The following is an 18,737-nucleotide window of genomic DNA, read 5'->3' as shown; positions in this document are numbered from 1 at the left end:
TCCACATACATTAAAAAAAAATTTTTTTTATTGTGGTAAGATATGCGTAACATAAAAATTACCATCTTAACCATTTTAAAGTTCAGTGGTATTAAATACATTCATGTTGTTGTGCAACCATCACCACTATTCATATCCAGCACTATTTTCATCTTGCAAAGCTGAAACTAATTCATTACCCTCTCCCCAACGGCCTGGCAAACAACATTCTACTTTCTGTCTTTATAAATTTGACTAACCTAGATATGTCTTAGAGGTGAAATCATATAGTCTTTTCTGACTGGCTTATTTCTCTTAGCATAATGTCCTCAAGGTTCATCCATGTTGGCACATGTATCAGAATTTCTTTTTTTTTATGTTGGCCGCACCATGCGGCTTGTGGAATCTCTGTTCCTGAACCAGGGATTGAACCCAGGCCACAGCAGTGAAAGCACCAAACACTAACCACTAGACCACTAGGGAACTCCCCAGAATTTCCTTCCTTTTTTAAGGCTGAATAATATTTCACCATATGTATATACTTGATCTATTTATCCATTCATTGGTTGATGGACATTTGGGTTGCTTCCACCTTTGGCTTCTGTGAATAATGCTGCTATGAACATGGGTGTACAAATATCTGTTTATGTCCCTACTTTCAATTCCTTTGTACATATACCAGAAGCAGAAGTGCTAAGTCATCTGGTAATTCTATTTTTAATTCTGAGGATCTGACAAACTATTTTCCATAGTAACTGTACCATTTTACATTTCCATCAACAGTGCACAAGGGTTCCAATTTCTCTACATCCTCATCAACACTTGTTCTTTTGGTTGTTGATGCTGTTGTTCTTGTTGTCAGTGCTTGCAGATGACATGATACTATATATAGAAAATCCTAAAGGCATCACCAAAAAACTACTACAGTTCACCAGTAAATTCAGTAAAGTTGCAGGATTCAAAATTAATAAAATTAATATGCAGAAGTTGGTTGCACTTCTATACACTGAAAACAAACTACTATAAAGAGAAATTAAGGAAAGAATCCCATTTAACATTGCATCAAAAAGAATAAAATATCTAGGAATAAATTTAAATAAGGAAGTAAGAGACCTATATTCGGAAAACTACGAGACACTGATGAAGAACTGAAAATGACACAAACAGATGGAAAGATATATTGTGTTCATGGATTGGAAGAATTAATATTGTTAAAATGACCATGCTACCCAAGGTAATCTACAGATTCAATGCAATCCTCATCAAAATATCAAAGGCATTTTTCACAGAACTAGAACAAATAATTCTAAAAGTTGTATGTAAACACATAAGACCCCCTAATAGCCAAAGCAATCTTAAGAAAGAAGAACAGAGCTGGAGGCATAATGTTCCCAGACTTCAGACTATACTACAAAGCTACAGTAATCAAGACAGTATGGTGCTGGTATAAAAGCAGAAATACAGATCAATGGAACAGAATAGGGAGCCCAGAAATAAACGCATACACTTACGGTCAATTAATCTATGACAAAGGAGGCAAGAATATATAATGGAGAAAGGACAGTCTCTTCAGTAAGTGGTGCTGGGACAATAGGACGGCTATATGTAAAAGAATAAAATCAGAACATTTTCTCACACCATACGCAAAAAATAAACTCAAAATGGATTAAAGACCTAAATGTAAGACCATAAACCATAAAACTCCTAGAAGAAAACATAGGCAGAACACTCTGACATAAATAGTAGCAATATTTTTTTGATTTGTCTCCTAAGGCAAAGGAAACAAAATCAAAACTAAACAAGTGGGACCTGATTAAACTTAAAAGCTTTTGCATATCAAAGGAAACCATGGACAAAATGATAAGACAACCTACTGAATCAGAGAAAATATTTGCAAATGATATTACTGATAAGGGGTTAATATCTAAAATACAAAAGCAGGTCATATAAATCAACAACAAAAAAACAAACAACCTGATTAAAAATGGGCAGAAGATCTGAATAGACATTTTTCCAAAGAAGAGATACAGATGGCCAACAGGCACATGAAAAGATGTTCAACATCTTTTTTTTTTTTTTTTTTTTTTTGCAGTACGTGGGCCTCTCACTGTTGTGGCCTCTCCCGTTGCGGAGCACAGGCTCTGGACGCACAGGCTCCAGACGCGCAGGCTCAGCGGCCATGGCTCACGGGCCCAGCTGCTCCATGGCATGTGGGATCTTCCCGGACCGGGGCACGAACCTGTGTCCCCTGCATCGGCAGGCGGACTCTCAACCACTGCACCACCAGGGAAGCCCCGTTCAACATCTTTAATCATCAGAGAAATGTAAATGAAAACCATAATGAGGTATCACCTCACACCTGTCAGAACAGTTATCATCAAAAAGACCACAAATATCTAATGTTGGTGAGGATGTGGAGAAAAAGCAACCCCCGTACACTGTTGGCAGGTATGTATATTGGTGCAGCCACTGTGGAAAACAGTATGGAGGTTCCTCAGAAAACTAAAAATAGAGTTGTCATATGATCCAGCAATCCCACTCCTGGGCACATATCTGAAAAAACAAAAACACTAATTCAAAAAGATACATGGCACCCAATGTTCATAGCAGCATTATTTACAATAGCCAAGATATGGAAGCAACTTAAGTGTCCATCCACAGATGAATCATTAAAGAAGATGGACTACTCAGCCATAAAAATGAATGAAATTTTGCCATTTGCAAGAACATGGATGGGCTTGGAGGTTATTATGCTTAGTAAAATAAGTCGGACAGAAAAAGACAAATATTGCATGTTGTCACTTATACGTGGAATCTAAAAATTACAACACACTAGTGGATATAACAAAAAAGAAATGGACTTACAGATATAGAAAACAAACTAGTAGTTACCAGCGGGAAGAGGGACAGGGGAGGGGCAAGCCAATGTTTGGTGATTAAGAAGTACCAACTACTATGTATGTAACAAATAAGTTACAAGGATATATTGTACGACACAGGGAATATAGCCAGTATTTTATAATAACTTTAATGGAATATAATCTTTAAAAATTGTGAATCACTGCGTTTTACACCTGAAACATATAATATTGTAAATCAAATATACCTAAATTTTTTAATAAGCACAATCTCAATCTAATTATGCGAACATATGAGGCAAACTTAAATTGAGAAGCATCCTATAACATAACTGGCCAGTCTTCATCTGTGAAAAAGTTATGAAATATAAGGAAAGACTGAAGAACTGTCATAGCTTGTAGGCGACCAAAGAGATAACAACAATTAAGTACAATGTGGCATCTTGAATTGGATCCTGGATCAGAAGAAGAACATTTGTGGAAAAATGTGAAATTCAAATAAAGTGTAGTTAACAGTATAGTATCAATGTTAACTTCCTTATTATGATAATTGTACCTTCATTATATAAGATGTTAACATTAAAGAAATCTCGGTAAAGGGTACATGTGACTCTACATTCTTTTAGCAATTTTTCTTTAAGTCTAAAATTATTTCAAAATAAAAGGCTAAAAATGTATTCGGTGTTCCTTATCTCAAGTCCTTGTTAATCACAGCTACCATGTTCTTGCATTTTAACACTGACAGAGTAAAAAGTTATAGCCCCAAAATCAAATATGTGTGCATTCAAACCCAGTCCCCCATTTTTAGTAGTTGTGTGTATTTGAGCACTCCTGAGGGGATTCATAGCTATAGATTCAGGAAGGCAAGAGATGAGGTTACTCAGGACTGTGGACAATAAGTTCACTTCTCATGCTGGTGCTTTCTTTCCTGGAGGAGATACTACACAAGGATAGTAAAAGGAGCTTGGGAAAGTATGTAAAATTTACAAATAAAAATACAAATATGTGATATTGTATGAATTAGTGTGCTTCTAAAAATATTGCCTGTAATTTTAATTTTAGAAAATCAAATAATATTTAGCTAGAGAAAGTCTCCACTCAAGTTTCCCATGTTACTTTTTTTTTTAATCTACATCTATAATGCCTTTGGAAGAAATGGGCTGAGAAAATATGTTCATGTAGCAGAAGCTGTAAGAAGATTCACCTTCAGTTTGAATTATGTATTATCTTGAGAAAGAAATGGCATCCAATAAAAGTTCTCCAAATTAACACATCTTTTGTCATTTCCAATAGAATCCTGTAAAATTTGATTTATGTGAAATGGTTATAGAGAACTTCTCCAGGACATTTAAACCAATGGTTCTCCATGTCCTGGAGAAGTTCCCTAGTTCTGGAGACTAATGTGATCAGTTTTTTTATAGTGTATCTATGTGTTTTATGAATTCAGATTTTTGTAATATAAGTTTTCTTAAAATGGAAAAACTTCCTATCTTATTCTTTTCAGAATCTTTTTTTTCCTGATATACATTTACATATGTCATCTAAATTCATTTTCCTCCAGGATATCCCTCCCTGTTAGGTAAAGAGGAACAAGAATTATTATTCCCATTGTGTGGATGAGGAGTGGATGAGGAATCTAATACTGAGGAAGAATGGGCTAATTTGCACAAGAATACCCAGGAAGTCAATGTAAGATCAAGCCAAACTATATGGACTCTTTCCACCAAACTCTACTATCTACACTCAAAAGACTTGCTGGTTCTAGACCAAAATGCTGGTCTCATTGTAACTCATGGAGGAATAATAGGGGTGGGAGCAGAAGAAATGGCCAAGGCACACCATACGCTCATTTGGCTTAAGAACTGTAGGGTAGTACTTACCTAGCAGAGAGGAGTACAGTCTCATCATTGAGAAGGCAAGGTGGATGGGAGATGTTTGGACCACAAATTTACACTGAAGCTGAATAAATTCCAGACAGGGCTGGATAAGCCACATGAACATGTCATTGACCTAAGAGTAGAAAGTGAGATTTGACATTATTAAAAAGTGTGTTTAAGACCAAGAGCTTGGTACACCTCGAGGAGGCTGGAAATGTTGGTAAGACTGCTGATTACCTTTGAGTCTAGGTGTACTGAGGAAAGCCCACAGGCACCAAGACAGATGCGCCCAGCTTCCTATTTAATGGACTGTGCAGCCCACTGGCCATTCCCCACGCCTCCCATTCCACTAAGCTGAAGCTTGGAGCCACTATGGGTCAGCTACAGGATGCATGAAATAGTTTTAGGTCCCAGCCACAGTATCTGCCTTTGTTTCTATAAAAAAAAATGTTAGGAATTCTAAACAACTGATTTGCAAATGACTGACTGGCATTTATAAGGCAGGTCTCCTGTAGAAAGTGGCCACAGGGAATTTCAGGCTCATTTTCAGTGATTCCCCGTATGTATGTATGTACATACTTATTGGTGGGTATGTTAATTGTTGTCTCTTGGCTCTGCTCCCCACCCAATCTAAAACAACTAATGAGAACCTACTACATAGCACAGGGAGCTCTACTCAGCACTCTGTGGTGACATAAATGGGAAGGAAATCCAAAAAAGATGGCATATATGTATATGTATGGATGACTCACTTTGCTCTACAGCAGTGTAGAGCAACTATACTCTAATAAAAAATATATTAAAAAATTACTTGCCTCACTTTCTCCTCTTAGTGTTCTTTTCACTTTTGTTATACTTTGTGACTTTCGCTGTAAATTACCTTAAGTTATTTTTTTGTAAGTAGGTAGGTCATCACTAAATAAATATACAGATACTGATTATACACAGATATGTGTGCATATATGAATGTTTAGATGTCTTTATATGTATATATGACTATATATGAGTACACAGATATGTGGTTTTCAGTCAGTAAAATTTATTGTGCATCTACTAAATGCAGTGTGGTAGGTGCTAAGGATAAATGATGAACAAGATAGACAAGGTCCCTGTCCTCGTGGTCTGAGGGGAAGGGAAGACAAATAAAAAATAAATAAACAAGCAAGGAAATGAAAGTATTTACAAATCATGAATGTACTAGCAGGAAACAAATAAAGGTATTACAATGGGAAATAACAGGAAGTTTTTAATAGGGTGGTCAGGGAAGACTTCTTGGAGAAGGAGGCCTTTATGCTGACACCTGGATGACAAAAGTGAATCATCCCTTATGAGAATAAATGGGGCAAGATTTCCAGAAAGAGGAACAAAAAATGCAAAAGCTTTGAGGTAGTAAAACCTGGGGTTTTCTAGGAATGGAAACAACACCCAAGGGCTGGAAGATAATGAGCTGAGGCTGAGAAGAGGGTAGGTGAGGTTGGAGAGGCAGGCTGGGTGGGATCACAGTCTCAGAGGCCCGATAAGAAGTTAGACTGTACTAAGGATACTGGGAAGTTTCTGAAGGCTTCCTGTGCATGTGTAGATTGGTTTCTCACTGTGCATGTGGATATGTGTCTATGTAAATAAGCATGCTACATATATATTGTGCATGTAGGTAAATGTGACAAGAGAGGGGCTGTCCTACACAGTTCCCCAGACTGTTTCCACAGTGGGAAGAGAATCCACCTCAGATCCTTCTTGGCTTCTTCAGTGGGAAACTTTCCTAGGGAATCAGAAACACCATAATAACTGGTTCTCCCTTCCTACTTCCCTTGTCTGAGTGTGTGCTAATGTAACCTGAACATTCACATCTCTTTTAGGAAGGGAAGAAGAAAATGGACACTCTTAGTAGCTGCACTAAGAGAATTTCTAACTGGTTCTGGCTCCCTAAATATAGAAGGTATGGAGTCTAGGTTACAGGGACGGGAAGTTGCAGTGAAGAGAGGAACACAGGTCTTCCTAACCTGGTCCATCTTTAGAGCAACTTCCAGAGGCATTTCTCCTAGTAGGCAATGGGGAAAGGGGTGATATTCCAGTCATCAAATAGAACGTTTCTCAAGCACCAGAATTCTCCACTGGGGAGCCAGGAAGTAATGGAGAAGGTGGAAGAGAAAGGAGAAATTGACTGCATCACCCCATCCCCACCACATGGAGTGAAAGTCAGAAAAATGGCAGGTAGCCAGGAAGCAAGATAATTAGGGACAGTCAGGGAATTTCCTGCTCCTTCTTGCCTTCTGTAATTATGAATGTGAAAATGATCCTAGAAGACCTTTGAGATGAGGAGTAGGGAGACAGGGAGGGACAGGAAGGAAAGGGACCAGAGGATCTCACCAATTCCTTGTGTTCCTCGGTGAGACTGGAAGGCAGGGTGTCCATGTATGAATCCTTCAGGGGCTTCCAACCTAGCTGATGGGGCTCCATGTAGATCATCCCACACCTGGCAAGCACAAACAGAGGACCAGCCTGGTCCACATCTGGCTCCCAAGCACGTAGGGGTGAAGTAAATGTAGGAGGTCATGGTGAGGTAAGAGGCTGGAGCTTGGGTCGGGGCATAGACCCTTACCAGCTCCAAGCCAAAGGAAAGATGCACAGATTTTGCCAGGAAAGGGTGGAGACCAGTGCTGAGAGTTGGGTCTTGAGAATCAGAGACCTGGATTCAAATCCCAGCCCCAGACCTTACTAATTGAGTGACCTTGGGCAAATTTCTTTACCGTCTCTGAACTTCTCTGTCCTTGTCTGTAAATTGAGGAATATAAAAAATATGTAGTTCATAAGGTTGTTGTAATGGTTAAATGAAAGGCCTAGAACACAGAAACCTTTTTCCCCCATTCTGTTATATCTAGGCACTCTCTCCTTTGTTACTAACACTGGCTACCATTTATTGAACACCTACTGCGTGTCAGCCATTATGCTAAGTCTTAATGGCCTTCATCTCTAAATATTCCGCTTTATGGTATACATTTTAGACATGAGGAGACTGTAGCTCAGAGAGGCTACGTGACTCCGAAGAGGTCATACAGCTAGCAAGTGGTGTGGCCAGGGTGGGAGCCCAAGTTGGTCTAACTTGCCATAGGCTCTTTCTCTTCCCTTACATTGCCTTTGGGAATGTGGGCTGATTTGATTTTATTTTATTTTTTATGGACTGAAGTTACACTATTGGATTAATTCTTATCCTTGGCACACTCATCATTAGCCCATGCATGGCCTTTCTCAGTTAATTGTTTTCAATAATGTACTAAGTGCCCATGAACCCAATACCCAGGCAGAAGCTAGGGTCTTGACAATAACCTTCATCTAACCATATAGTCTCCCTTATCCTATGCCCGTGGCTTTCCCCACCTGAGGTTATACAGCATCTTGAATCTCACGCTCACCTGTGCTTTGATTTCTTTCCTTCTTATAGAGTTTTATAGCATATATATATATATATATTTACTTGTTTTTAATAATTTAAAAGGGGACACTATGCTGTATGTAACATTACAGGCTTACTTTTATACATAATATTGTTAAGATTTTATCTTTAATTTTACTAAGATTTATCTTATATAGTTACTTGTCAGTACAGTTCATTTATTTTGAATGACATACAAATACTACGATTTGTGATCTTATTATACTTTTTTTTTTTTTTTTTGCGGTACGCGGGCCTCTCACCATTGTGGTCTCTCCCGTTACGGAGCACAGGCTCCGGACGCGCAGGCTCAGCAGCCATGGCTCACGGGCCCAGCCGCTCCGCGGCATGTGGGATCTTCCCGGACCGGGGCACGAACCCGCGTCCCCTGCATCGGCAGGCGGACTCTCAACCACTGCGCCACCAGGGAAGCCCTTATTATACTTTTTAATTCGCTCCTGTTAATGGGCATTTGGGTCGTTTCTAAGTGTTTGTTATTGTAAATTATGCTACTCTGAAAATTCTGGTACATGTCTCCTATTGTACATGGGCAAAAGTTTCCTTTGGGTATATATCAATACTTACAAGCAGAATTGCTGGGTCATGAGGCATAAGAAAGATCAACTTTAGGAGATGATATCAATCTCTTTTCCAGAGTGATTGCCTGACTTTAGATTCCTACCAGCACTGTGGATTGAGGACTAACTTTACGACAAATCTGACAACAAGTAGTGCAGGTGATCTGCTGGAGTTTAATCACATTTATGGATTTTTAGAGCTTTCCCTCCTGCGTAGGGTTAGTGAGGCCTCGCATTCCCTCAGGGGGTCCCTGCAAGCTGACTGACCTGCTCACAGTGGCGGGGGAGGCCTGCTCCAGGTCAGCTGGCTCGAAGATCAGACTCATCTTGGAGCTCATCTGGATAATCTCTCCACTCATTAAACAAAGCTGAAAGTACAAAGCAGAGGGGTGGAGGGCAGCAAACGAATTAAATTCCATCTGCAAGTGAAAGGCATCAGTGGGGACAGAGATGGTTTGAATTCATTCAACAAATACTTCTTGAGCACCTATTCTGTGCCAGGCACTATGTTAGTTGTGCAGAATGAAACAGACAAAAATTCCTGTCCTCTTGAGGTTTGCATTCTGCTCGGAGGAGACAGATGATAAGCAAAATATATAGAATATACAGTGATGAAAGTGCTTCGGAGAAGAATAACGTCGAAGAGGGGCTGGAGAATGCTGTGTGTGGTGAGCTGTAATATTAAATAGGGAGGTCAGAGAACCACTGACTTGCAGCCTTAGATGAAGAAACCAGAAATTATCAGACTACAGCAAGTTTCATGGTTCCTTCCTCAGTGGAAGGAATTTAATAGCATACCCCCATCCAGTTTTATTTGCTCAAGTTTCCCACAAAGACTCCTTTTGGAATCCCTCATGGACTGGCCCAGGGTTAGAATGACAAGAATATCTCCACATCCTTTTTTGGAATGGAAGGAAAGACCATTACAAGTCCTAGTGTTTAGCAGGCATATCCCTGCAGAAAGTAGTGCAAATACACAGGACAGCCTCTGAGTATATACACCAAGTCCGTGGTGCTGCTTCTCATTTGCCAACATGGGTTAAAGTGAGATGTTTAAGTCATAAGATGGCCTGAGGCCTTGGTCTCTGGGGGGGGGGGGGGGGGGAGAGGAAGCGCCATTGTTCCCTGCTTCTCATCCTAAATTGTGGTTTTCAAAGTTTCTGACCCACATCAAACACATCAAAAGGTCATTACGTGCAACCCTAGGAAGGTCACGGCTCTTATGGGACTATTACCATTAACAGTGTCATCTCTGAAAATCAAGAAAAGTGAAATAGACCCATACCTGTGACAGTAGTTTGATTTCATTCAGAGCTGTGAAGAGCCATCAGGAAATTCACTGATTATGACTCTTTATACTTCTGATCTCAAGACCAACCAATATATGTGTACAATTAGTTTATATAACATAGTCCATATCGTGTAATAAAACTTATTCTTTTTTTATATGCTATATAATCAAAATTATGAACATGATATTATTAGTGTATGTATATAATTTGGATAATTAGGCCTTCCATTGTTGAGCATGACTCACTCTTAGTCTTGCAAAATTTAAATGCAGAAGGAAAATATATTTTGATTTGATAATGATGTATAGCCAGTGTAAGACCTATTCCTTGAAATGGTGATAAATATTATTTTATTTTATTTTAACAGTTACATAGCACTTGCTACATGCCAGGCAATATTATAATCAGTTTGTCAGTTTGCAAATATTAATTTATCTAACCTTCCTAACAACATTATGACATAGATACTGTTATTCTCATTTTACAGATGATGTAATTGAGGCATAGAGAGACTAAATAGCTTGCCTGAAGTTACATGAGTGCTAAGTGGTTCAGGACAGGATCTGAACCCAGGCTGTCTGGCTCCAGAGCCTAAGCTCTTTAGCCACTACATTTACTGTGGCAGAATGTATTTTCCAAAGACTGCTGCAACAATATCTCCTATTCCACGTACACTTTTGCAGCGTGACCTCGCCCACCTCCATCAAGAGGTAGCGTCTATTTCTCCACCCCCTTGAATCTGAGCAGGCTCTGTGACTTCTTTGATTAATAGAATTCAGAGAAAGCGATGCTGTGCCAGTTCCAAGCACAACTCTTAATTTCCTGAAAACTTTCACTTCCTGCCTCTTGGAGATGAACCGTCACGTAAGAAGTGCCACTACTCCAAGGCCACCAGATGATAAGCCCAAGCCATGTGGAGAGGCCTGGAGGATAAGATGCTCTTTGAGAGAAAGGCAGAGAGACAGAGACACAGAGACACAGAGAGGGTTACGGAGAGATAGACAAGACGAGGAAGAATGAGCCCCCAGACGTTGAGTGAAGAATCTACCATGGAAGTGGCTCCTCTAGCCCTAGCTGCCCCAGCTGACGTCATGAGGATTAGCTGAACCCACCTGAGCCCTTCCAAAGTTTATAATCCACAGTGTCATGAGCAAAGTTAGGCCACTAAGTACTAAGGTAGTTTGCAATACAGCAACGGATAACCAAAACACATCTCATATATTAGGCACTATGTATGGACTATCTTATTTAATTGTCAACACCCTTATTTATTACTACCTCTTTACACATGAAGAAACTGGTGCAGAGAAGTTATGTGACTTGCCCAATATAACAGCTCAGTTGTAGAGCTAGTAGGCCAATTTGATGCCAGCACCAAAGCTTTTAACCACTATACAACAGTGTCTCTAAACACACATAACTTACCCACTACAAGTACAAACAAAAGCATAATTCATGAATTGATAACTGTTACTTTCTTGTGGGGCATTTATTCTTAGTGTAATAAATGTATATATTATATAGTTTTTTTTAACGTTTTTATTGGAGTATTATTGCTTTACAATGGTGTGTTAGTTTCTGCTTTATAACAAAGTGAATCAGTTATACATATACATATATCCCCATATCTCTTCCCTCTTGTATCTCCCTCCTTTCCACCCTCCCTATCCCACCCTTCCAGGTGGTCACAAAGCACGGAGCTGATCTCCCCGTGCTATGCGACTGCTTCCCACTAGCTATCTATTTTACGTTTGGTAGTGTATATATGTCCATATATACACTACCACTCTCTCACTTTGTCCCAACTTACCCTTCCCCCTCCCCATGTCCTCAAGTCCATTCTCTAATAGGTCTGCATCTTTATTCCCGTCTTGCCCCAGGTTCTTCATGACCATTTTTTTTTTTTTTTAGATTCCATATATATGTGTTAGCATACGGTATTTGTTTTTCTCTTTCAGACTTACTTCACTCTGTATGACAGACTCTAGGTCCATCCACCTCACTACAAATAACTCAATTTCGTTTTTTTTAATGGCAGAGTAATATTCCATTGTTATATTATATAGTTTTGATCAATCACTAACTTCAGTAAAAGAGTTTATTGCACATCCATGTAAAAGTGATATCAGACAGGTACCTTTTTATTGTCATCCAGAACAGTGTTCATATTTTCAATCCAAACAGCATCCACTGGCCCATCAAATATAATCCACTTGCGGTCATCAGATGAAGTAGATGCTTGCTCCCGGAAAGCATTGGCAAGGACACCATCTGTCCACTCATGGCTCACTTGGTCAAAGCACCCATACAGCTGCCCCAAGGTGATAGCCTTGGGGTTAATGATCTTATACTCCACAGCAAATTCCTCCATCTGGTTGGCTGGGCAAGAAGGTCCAACACAAGTTACAAAAGTTCTGGTGACACCAGAACATTAGGACAAGAAATAATGCCATCTAAAAGACCAAACAACTTTTATCAATATGCCATCCAAGGATAGTCCTTAAAATTTGTACTCAGTCTGTATAAAAATTGGGATAACTGGATAGGCAAAGCCTTAAGTTGTTAGGTTATTACAGCTATTAGTTTCTCACCATATTGTTTTCTGAGGCTCACTTCAAACAAGTCAAATGTGCCAGTCAGATCTAAAGAAGTCTGCCTGGGCCTAAAAGAACTCAGGCAGTAAAGGAGAGAGATGCCATATAATCAGGTCTCTTTATGTACCTGGCTACCCTAGAACCTTGGTTTTGACTTGAGATAAGGAAACAGCTGACAGGTAAAGGATTCTGGAAAATGATGGTTACTTTCCTTTTGTCTATCTGAAGGGCTAGCTTAGTCCTGAAACCTCTTCTTTAGCTGCCCAATAAGTGTCCCCTGAGAAATGGAGCACCAGGACCCAACCAGAATACACAGGCTGATGGATGGCACATTGTATGCATTTAATAACAGAAAATAACCACACTTTTACATGATCCTTCAAAGTAAGGGAAAACTGGAGTGCCTGAGCCATGAACTAAATAAAGAATCATTTCTGCAGAATTCTGAGGCAAAGACAATGGGGTAACCTCCTTTCTCTTCATTTAGTTTCCTAAATTATATTCAATGCCAAAATTATTACTTAAGTTTGAAATGCCCAAGCTATTAAATAACAGTTTATTAAGGCCAAGTTAGTGCCCAAAACAAAAAACTCAAAAATTCCACAGTAACTCAATCAGCAGTAACTCAATGTTATTAGAAAAAAATATTAAAATGAAGCATACTGGAAGGGATCCTGTAAACACAGGCACAGCGAGGCACTGCTTTTCAAAACCACAGCCTTGTGCTTTATAAAAGAAAAAAACCTCAAAACTGTTTCTCTGGCAATAAACATGGCTTTTATTTGTTGAGCTAGGTTATTTACCTGCATAATCTCATTTAATTATCACAACAATCCCATTTACAGCTGGGAAAACAGAGGCAAAGAGAGGTTTAGTCATTTGCCCAAGGTCTGGGTTTCATTCAAGAGTCTGAGGTCTTATCTTTTACATTAAGTTGAAGGAAGGAAAGAAGGAAAGGAGGGAGGGAAGGAGGGAGGCAGGGTGGATGGGAGGGCGGGAGAATGGGAGGGAGAAAAAAGGAAAGGAGAGGGAAAGAAAGAGAGGGAAAGAAGGGATGGAAAGAAAAAAAGGAAAAGAAAAGAAACCATGCAATGATTTCCTCTTAGAACAGTTTTGTTTAGGCAAGTGGCAGGAGTTTCCCTCTCATTGGGAAACCTTTGGAGAAGCCACTGTTCAGCATTTGAGAAAATTCCTCCAGCGTTAGTGATGCACATAAAATCCCCTGTTAGAAGCTCTCCCCCTCTTTATTCTCTGCCTGCAGACCGCTGTGTGCCATGTTCTATTCCTGGCTCTAATGTCACAAATCAGGGATGGAAAAGTTAACAGCCTGGCATCATCTCTATGGAGCCAGTCAACTGAGTGGGGATTCCTGTCCTCCCTGGAAGCCAGGGATACGAGTTTTACCTTCATGTAAATCACCCAGAGCTGCAGCCAACACTTTATAAGCACAGGTCTTGCCACCCATGGGGTCTCCGACAATCATATAGCCATGTCTTACCAGCATCATCTCGTAGATCTGGGAGGAGACATCATATAAGAAGTTAATCATTGCAGACCTCCCAGAACTGCAATTAGTCAGATGTCTACAAGGAACAAGGACTGCAGTCCTTTATTTGTCATCTATTGTTTAAATATCTTTTGGATGAATAACTATATGTGTGCATCTCAGATTATTTAAGGGATGGGAAATACTATTTGCTCTGCACCCATCTATGTGCTAAGCAGCACTGACTTACCTAAGTTATCTCATTTAATCCACTCAGGTATCATTAACTACTTTTAAATGGTGGGAACACTGAGCTCAAGAGAGGCTAACTAACTTGCCCAAGCTCATCAGTGGTGGAACCAGGATTTGACCACGGGGCTCTCTGACTTCAATGCCACTAATCTTTTCATTGCACCATTTCTACTTGCTTTTAAAGAGGAAAAGGAAACAATGGTCATTTTAGCCAACTGCATTTCTGTTGGAAATTTCCTTTCTCAAGGCCTAAATGCTATTCTGACTTGATTGGAACTCTCAATAGATTAAAATGTATTTTCTGAGCCAGGGGCGATGCTGTAAAACATAAATGAACTTCCATGTAATTTTAGCCCCTACCCTTGAGAATCAACAGCTAAGTGGAAGCTCATTTTTTGAATTTTCTAATTGTTTTGTCTGTGACAAGTAGTCCATGACAGTTGAAATGCAAATGCTTTGGTCATTTATATTAATGTGAAATGTTTTCTCTCTCCTTTTAAACTGTGAGTCTCTCAGCAAAAGGGAATATGTGAAGCTTTTTATTTTAAGGATTGTTTGCATTATTTTTCACCTTGGAAGTGAGTTATACAGAGGGTGTAAATTAGGACAATGGGGGTGGTACAGGTACTGACAAAAGTGAGCCGGCAAATATTTGTTAAACACCTATTATGTGCCAGATACTGTTCTAAGTTCTACAGACAGAGAGGACAAAACAACAAAATCCCCAACCATCAAGTAAGGTTTACATTCAAGTAGACTGCAAAGACATTTCAGATTGAATAAAGATAAATGGAGTTGACTGTGCATTAGGAAAAAAGAGAGAAAGGCACTTATGATCCAATAGCCTCTCACCTTCCCCCTCACGTAACTTTAAATGGATTATCAAGGTATCGATATACAAAAGGGAAGTTAGCGCCATATATTTTGCTTTGGAAAATTGGTTCTAAACTATATAAAAGTTCATCTGTAGGTCTGTAAATTACTTTGGAATATATAAAAAAGTAAGATAAGTTGACGGATGGATGGATGGATGGATAGGTAAATGATAAAGCAAGTATTATAAAATGTTAATTATAAAATCTAGGTGGTGGGTACATGGGTATTCTCAGTAAAATTCTTTCAATTTTTCTGCATGTTTAAATTTTTTATTATAAAATATTGGAAATAAAAGCTCATGCCTAGTTTAAAAAAGTCCATCTATGAAATCCCAACGAATAGATTGGGATTCAATATTAAGTTAAATGAATTGTGTCAAGAGTAGCACATTTGATGAATAGTTGGGAAAAAATTTTTATTCCTAAAAATTTTTATTCTGATCTCAGAATCTGGAGACCTGGGTCCTACTTTGACCTTTAATTCTAAATAACAATATGATTTTGGGAAATGATGATATTTCTGATGTTTGTGGAGATGGTAAGGTTGATTTTGATATGGTGATCAGGCACTATATCTAGCACTTTATGTACTTCTTGTCTCAAAATTACTCTGTGGGGAAGGTTTTACTCCCTCCATTTTACAGTTGAAGAAACTAGGGCTCAGAATGGTGAACGAACTTGCCTAAAATCTCACAGCAAAAAACTGATGGGGGTGAGATTTGAAACTAGGTTTATGTGAGTCCAAATCTGTTCCCTCTCTGGATGCCAGTGTTCTTAAGGAGCCAGGAGCAGATGGAATTTAAGATCCCTTGTAGTTCTGTCCTGTGATTCTGCAGAAAAAGTGCATTTGGGGCTTATTTTATTTGACTTACGACTTTAAGTCAGTTTTACATAGAAAGTGATCCTAGGGAAGGATCCCTGAAATTAGTGTGGAGTTTCACTAAGGTTCTCCAGGGTCAAGACTGTAGAAACAGTTCTTTCACCTATTGGTAACAGCACCCTGATTTTCCCTGAGGAACCACCACTTCATGGTCCAGTCCACATGACTTGGGTGGCTCTGACTCCACCTCCACTTCTGGCAGAGGTGGGGCGGTTATAGTCTACTTCTTATATCTGTAATTGGTTCAGGGATGGTCACGTGACTTTATGAGCACCATTCAAAGCTAATCCTGAGACTTTTGCTGAGGACACTCCAAGAACGATACTCTTTTTCCTTCTGGGCTTGAACATGGGACAATCTAAGTGTGAGGCTACCGGGGGCCCAACTGAAAATGAATTTTTCATGCAGAGAGAGGCAGAATCCAGAAATGAGGACAGGCAGATTCCTAATGACATTATCTAAAAACATGTATCCCACTATGCCTGAAACCAACATATTTCTGTACTTTCCAAGTTAGGTAAGTGAGTAAATTCCCTTTTGTTGACTAAGACAGTTTGAATTGGATATCTGTCACTGGGAACCAAAAAAGTTGGTTTTTGACTAATTCAAAGCCCAATGCCCTGAAAGGTTCTGTTTCATTCCCAAATGATGAAAAAGAAACCCCAGGGAAGATGGTCATAGGAAAAATATTGGATTTTAAAAGTCAGCTCCTGGAAATGAAAACTGAAGGCACAACAGGTTGTTGAGTGTCTTCATCTCTAATCAGGCATCTCCAATTGCTGTCAGTTCAGTTCCAATCTACCATAGTTCTTTCTAATTCCTGACCTCAGCAAACAGTAAACAGGTACATTCCCACATGGGTACAAGGAATCAACCTGGATAATTTTTCCAATAAACCAAGGTACTGGCTGGAGTTTCATCTTTTTGACGTTCTCATTCAGCACTTCCATAAAAACTTCGTAGTCTGGCTTTGGAAGAACAACTCCAGGAAACAAATCTGATATAATTCCCTGTTAACAAAAATTCAAGATGTGAAAAAGATGAATTATCAGATACATAACCTCAACATTTTTCTAAAATGAGATCTACAGGTAGCAGGAATCCTTGGAAAATTCCAAACCTCATTTTTCCTGTACCGAAACTTATCTACAATTACAAATTCTAACAATATCTGTTAAACATGATTTTCCTTCCCCAGAATTTTAAAAGTCAGCAGATATTTAATAAGTCTGTGCTGTCTTTCAGTCATTATACTAGCAATGAACAAGACAGTCAAGATTTCTGTCTTAAAGAGCTTACAGCCTAGTTAGGAAGATAGGCATTAAAATAATTCCAAAAGAAAACTAATTACATTTGATATAAACAATTACTCACACTCAACAGCAAATATCCTAACAGTGAAACTGTTTTTATTAAAATCAGGAATTAGGGATATTGCTATTACCATTATTATTTAACATTTGGGGGAGGGTATCTGGCAATAGGTATGCTGGCTAGAGAATGGAGGGGGTGTCAGGAGATGGAAGAGGTGCCGAAAACATTTTTCATCTTTGGATGTCAAGTCTCAGTGCTTAGCCAAGGTCCCAAACCACTACATACCTGAAACAGAGGGACATCTTGAGCCAAGAACTTGGCCAGGTTGACGTCAAGCAAGGCCCGGAGCAGCAGGACACTCTCATTCTCCTCTGGATACTTCAGCTTCAGGTTGCCAGCGGCAGTGAGCACAGACTTGACAGCACGCATGCCATAGTCATAGTGATGCTGGGAGGAAAGCTGCTCTGAACACAGGCGGTAGGTTGCAACAATCTTCTGGGCAAGACTGGGAGAGCAAAGACATGTCTGCAGACCCTCTAGAGAGGACCATGTCCTGGTCAGCAGACATTCCCAACATGCTTGTGCCCTGTCCCTGCAGAAGCCAGGCCTGCCCACGAACTTGATGGAGAAACCATATCATTTGAAGGCCTCTTCGCAGAGTTACCATAATGAGCTAAGGAAGCACTGTGACTTTCTTTCAAAGGCAGAATGAAAAACAGCAAGCACATACGTATGTATAACATATACTGTACAAGAAGCTATATGTGTCTATACTTTTATCTGTATATATGAATGTGTACGCCACGCACACACACACTTGGGAAGATTACATCAAACGATTAACAATGTTAATGCCTAAAGAGTAGGACTAAGGGTCACAAAGGGGACACTCAGTTTTGCATTTCTGTAACATTACAATTTTTTTCAATATCCATGTTTTACTTTTTTAATTCAAGAAAACCAATTCAAAATTTAATATACTCAGCACACAATACATGTATGCTCATGTGTACTGCCATATTTTATTTTTCCTGGGCACACGGGGGGGAACCACATTTCCTAGCCTCCCACACAGTTACGGGTGGCCGCATCACTGAGTCCTAGCCAGTGGCATATGAATGAAAGGGAAGTGTGCCACTTTGAGGGCTGGTCCATAAAAACCTCCTCCATAAGACCCTCTATGCTCGTGTGTTGTAGCTGTGAGATATAAGTAACCTGGGTCCCTGGGGAAGAACTCCGCTGATCACAAACACCCATTTTAGATTTCTAGGGAGTGAAAAATAAACTTTTGCTATGCTAACCCATTGGAATTTGGAGGTCAG

The 18,737-nt window shown here is 39.5% G+C and overlaps 1 protein-coding gene across 1 annotated transcript in view; it reads right to left on the bottom strand.

Annotated features, from left to right (window-relative positions):
* The window catches only part of DNAH3 (dynein axonemal heavy chain 3), a 190,434-nt gene that overhangs the window by 73,910 nt on the left and 97,787 nt on the right, over window positions 1–18,737 (bottom strand). Inside the window, exons 33-39 of the mRNA XM_060285613.1 lie at window positions 17,701–17,920; window positions 16,977–17,111; window positions 14,013–14,124; window positions 12,152–12,393; window positions 8,990–9,090; window positions 7,082–7,187; window positions 4,718–4,847 (exon numbers count right to left, since the gene is read on the bottom strand). Of these exons, the coding sequence (XP_060141596.1) occupies window positions 4,718–4,847; window positions 7,082–7,187; window positions 8,990–9,090; window positions 12,152–12,393; window positions 14,013–14,124; window positions 16,977–17,111; window positions 17,701–17,920 (1,046 nt within the window). The remainder of the gene's footprint in view (window positions 1–4,717; window positions 4,848–7,081; window positions 7,188–8,989; window positions 9,091–12,151; window positions 12,394–14,012; window positions 14,125–16,976; window positions 17,112–17,700; window positions 17,921–18,737) is intronic.

This window comes from Globicephala melas, chromosome 15 (genome assembly GCF_963455315.2).
Source record: "Globicephala melas chromosome 15, mGloMel1.2, whole genome shotgun sequence".
Taxonomy (NCBI): domain Eukaryota; kingdom Metazoa; phylum Chordata; class Mammalia; order Artiodactyla; family Delphinidae; genus Globicephala; species Globicephala melas.
Note: the sequence above shows the minus strand (reverse complement) of the source record. Positions and strands in the feature narration are given on the sequence as shown.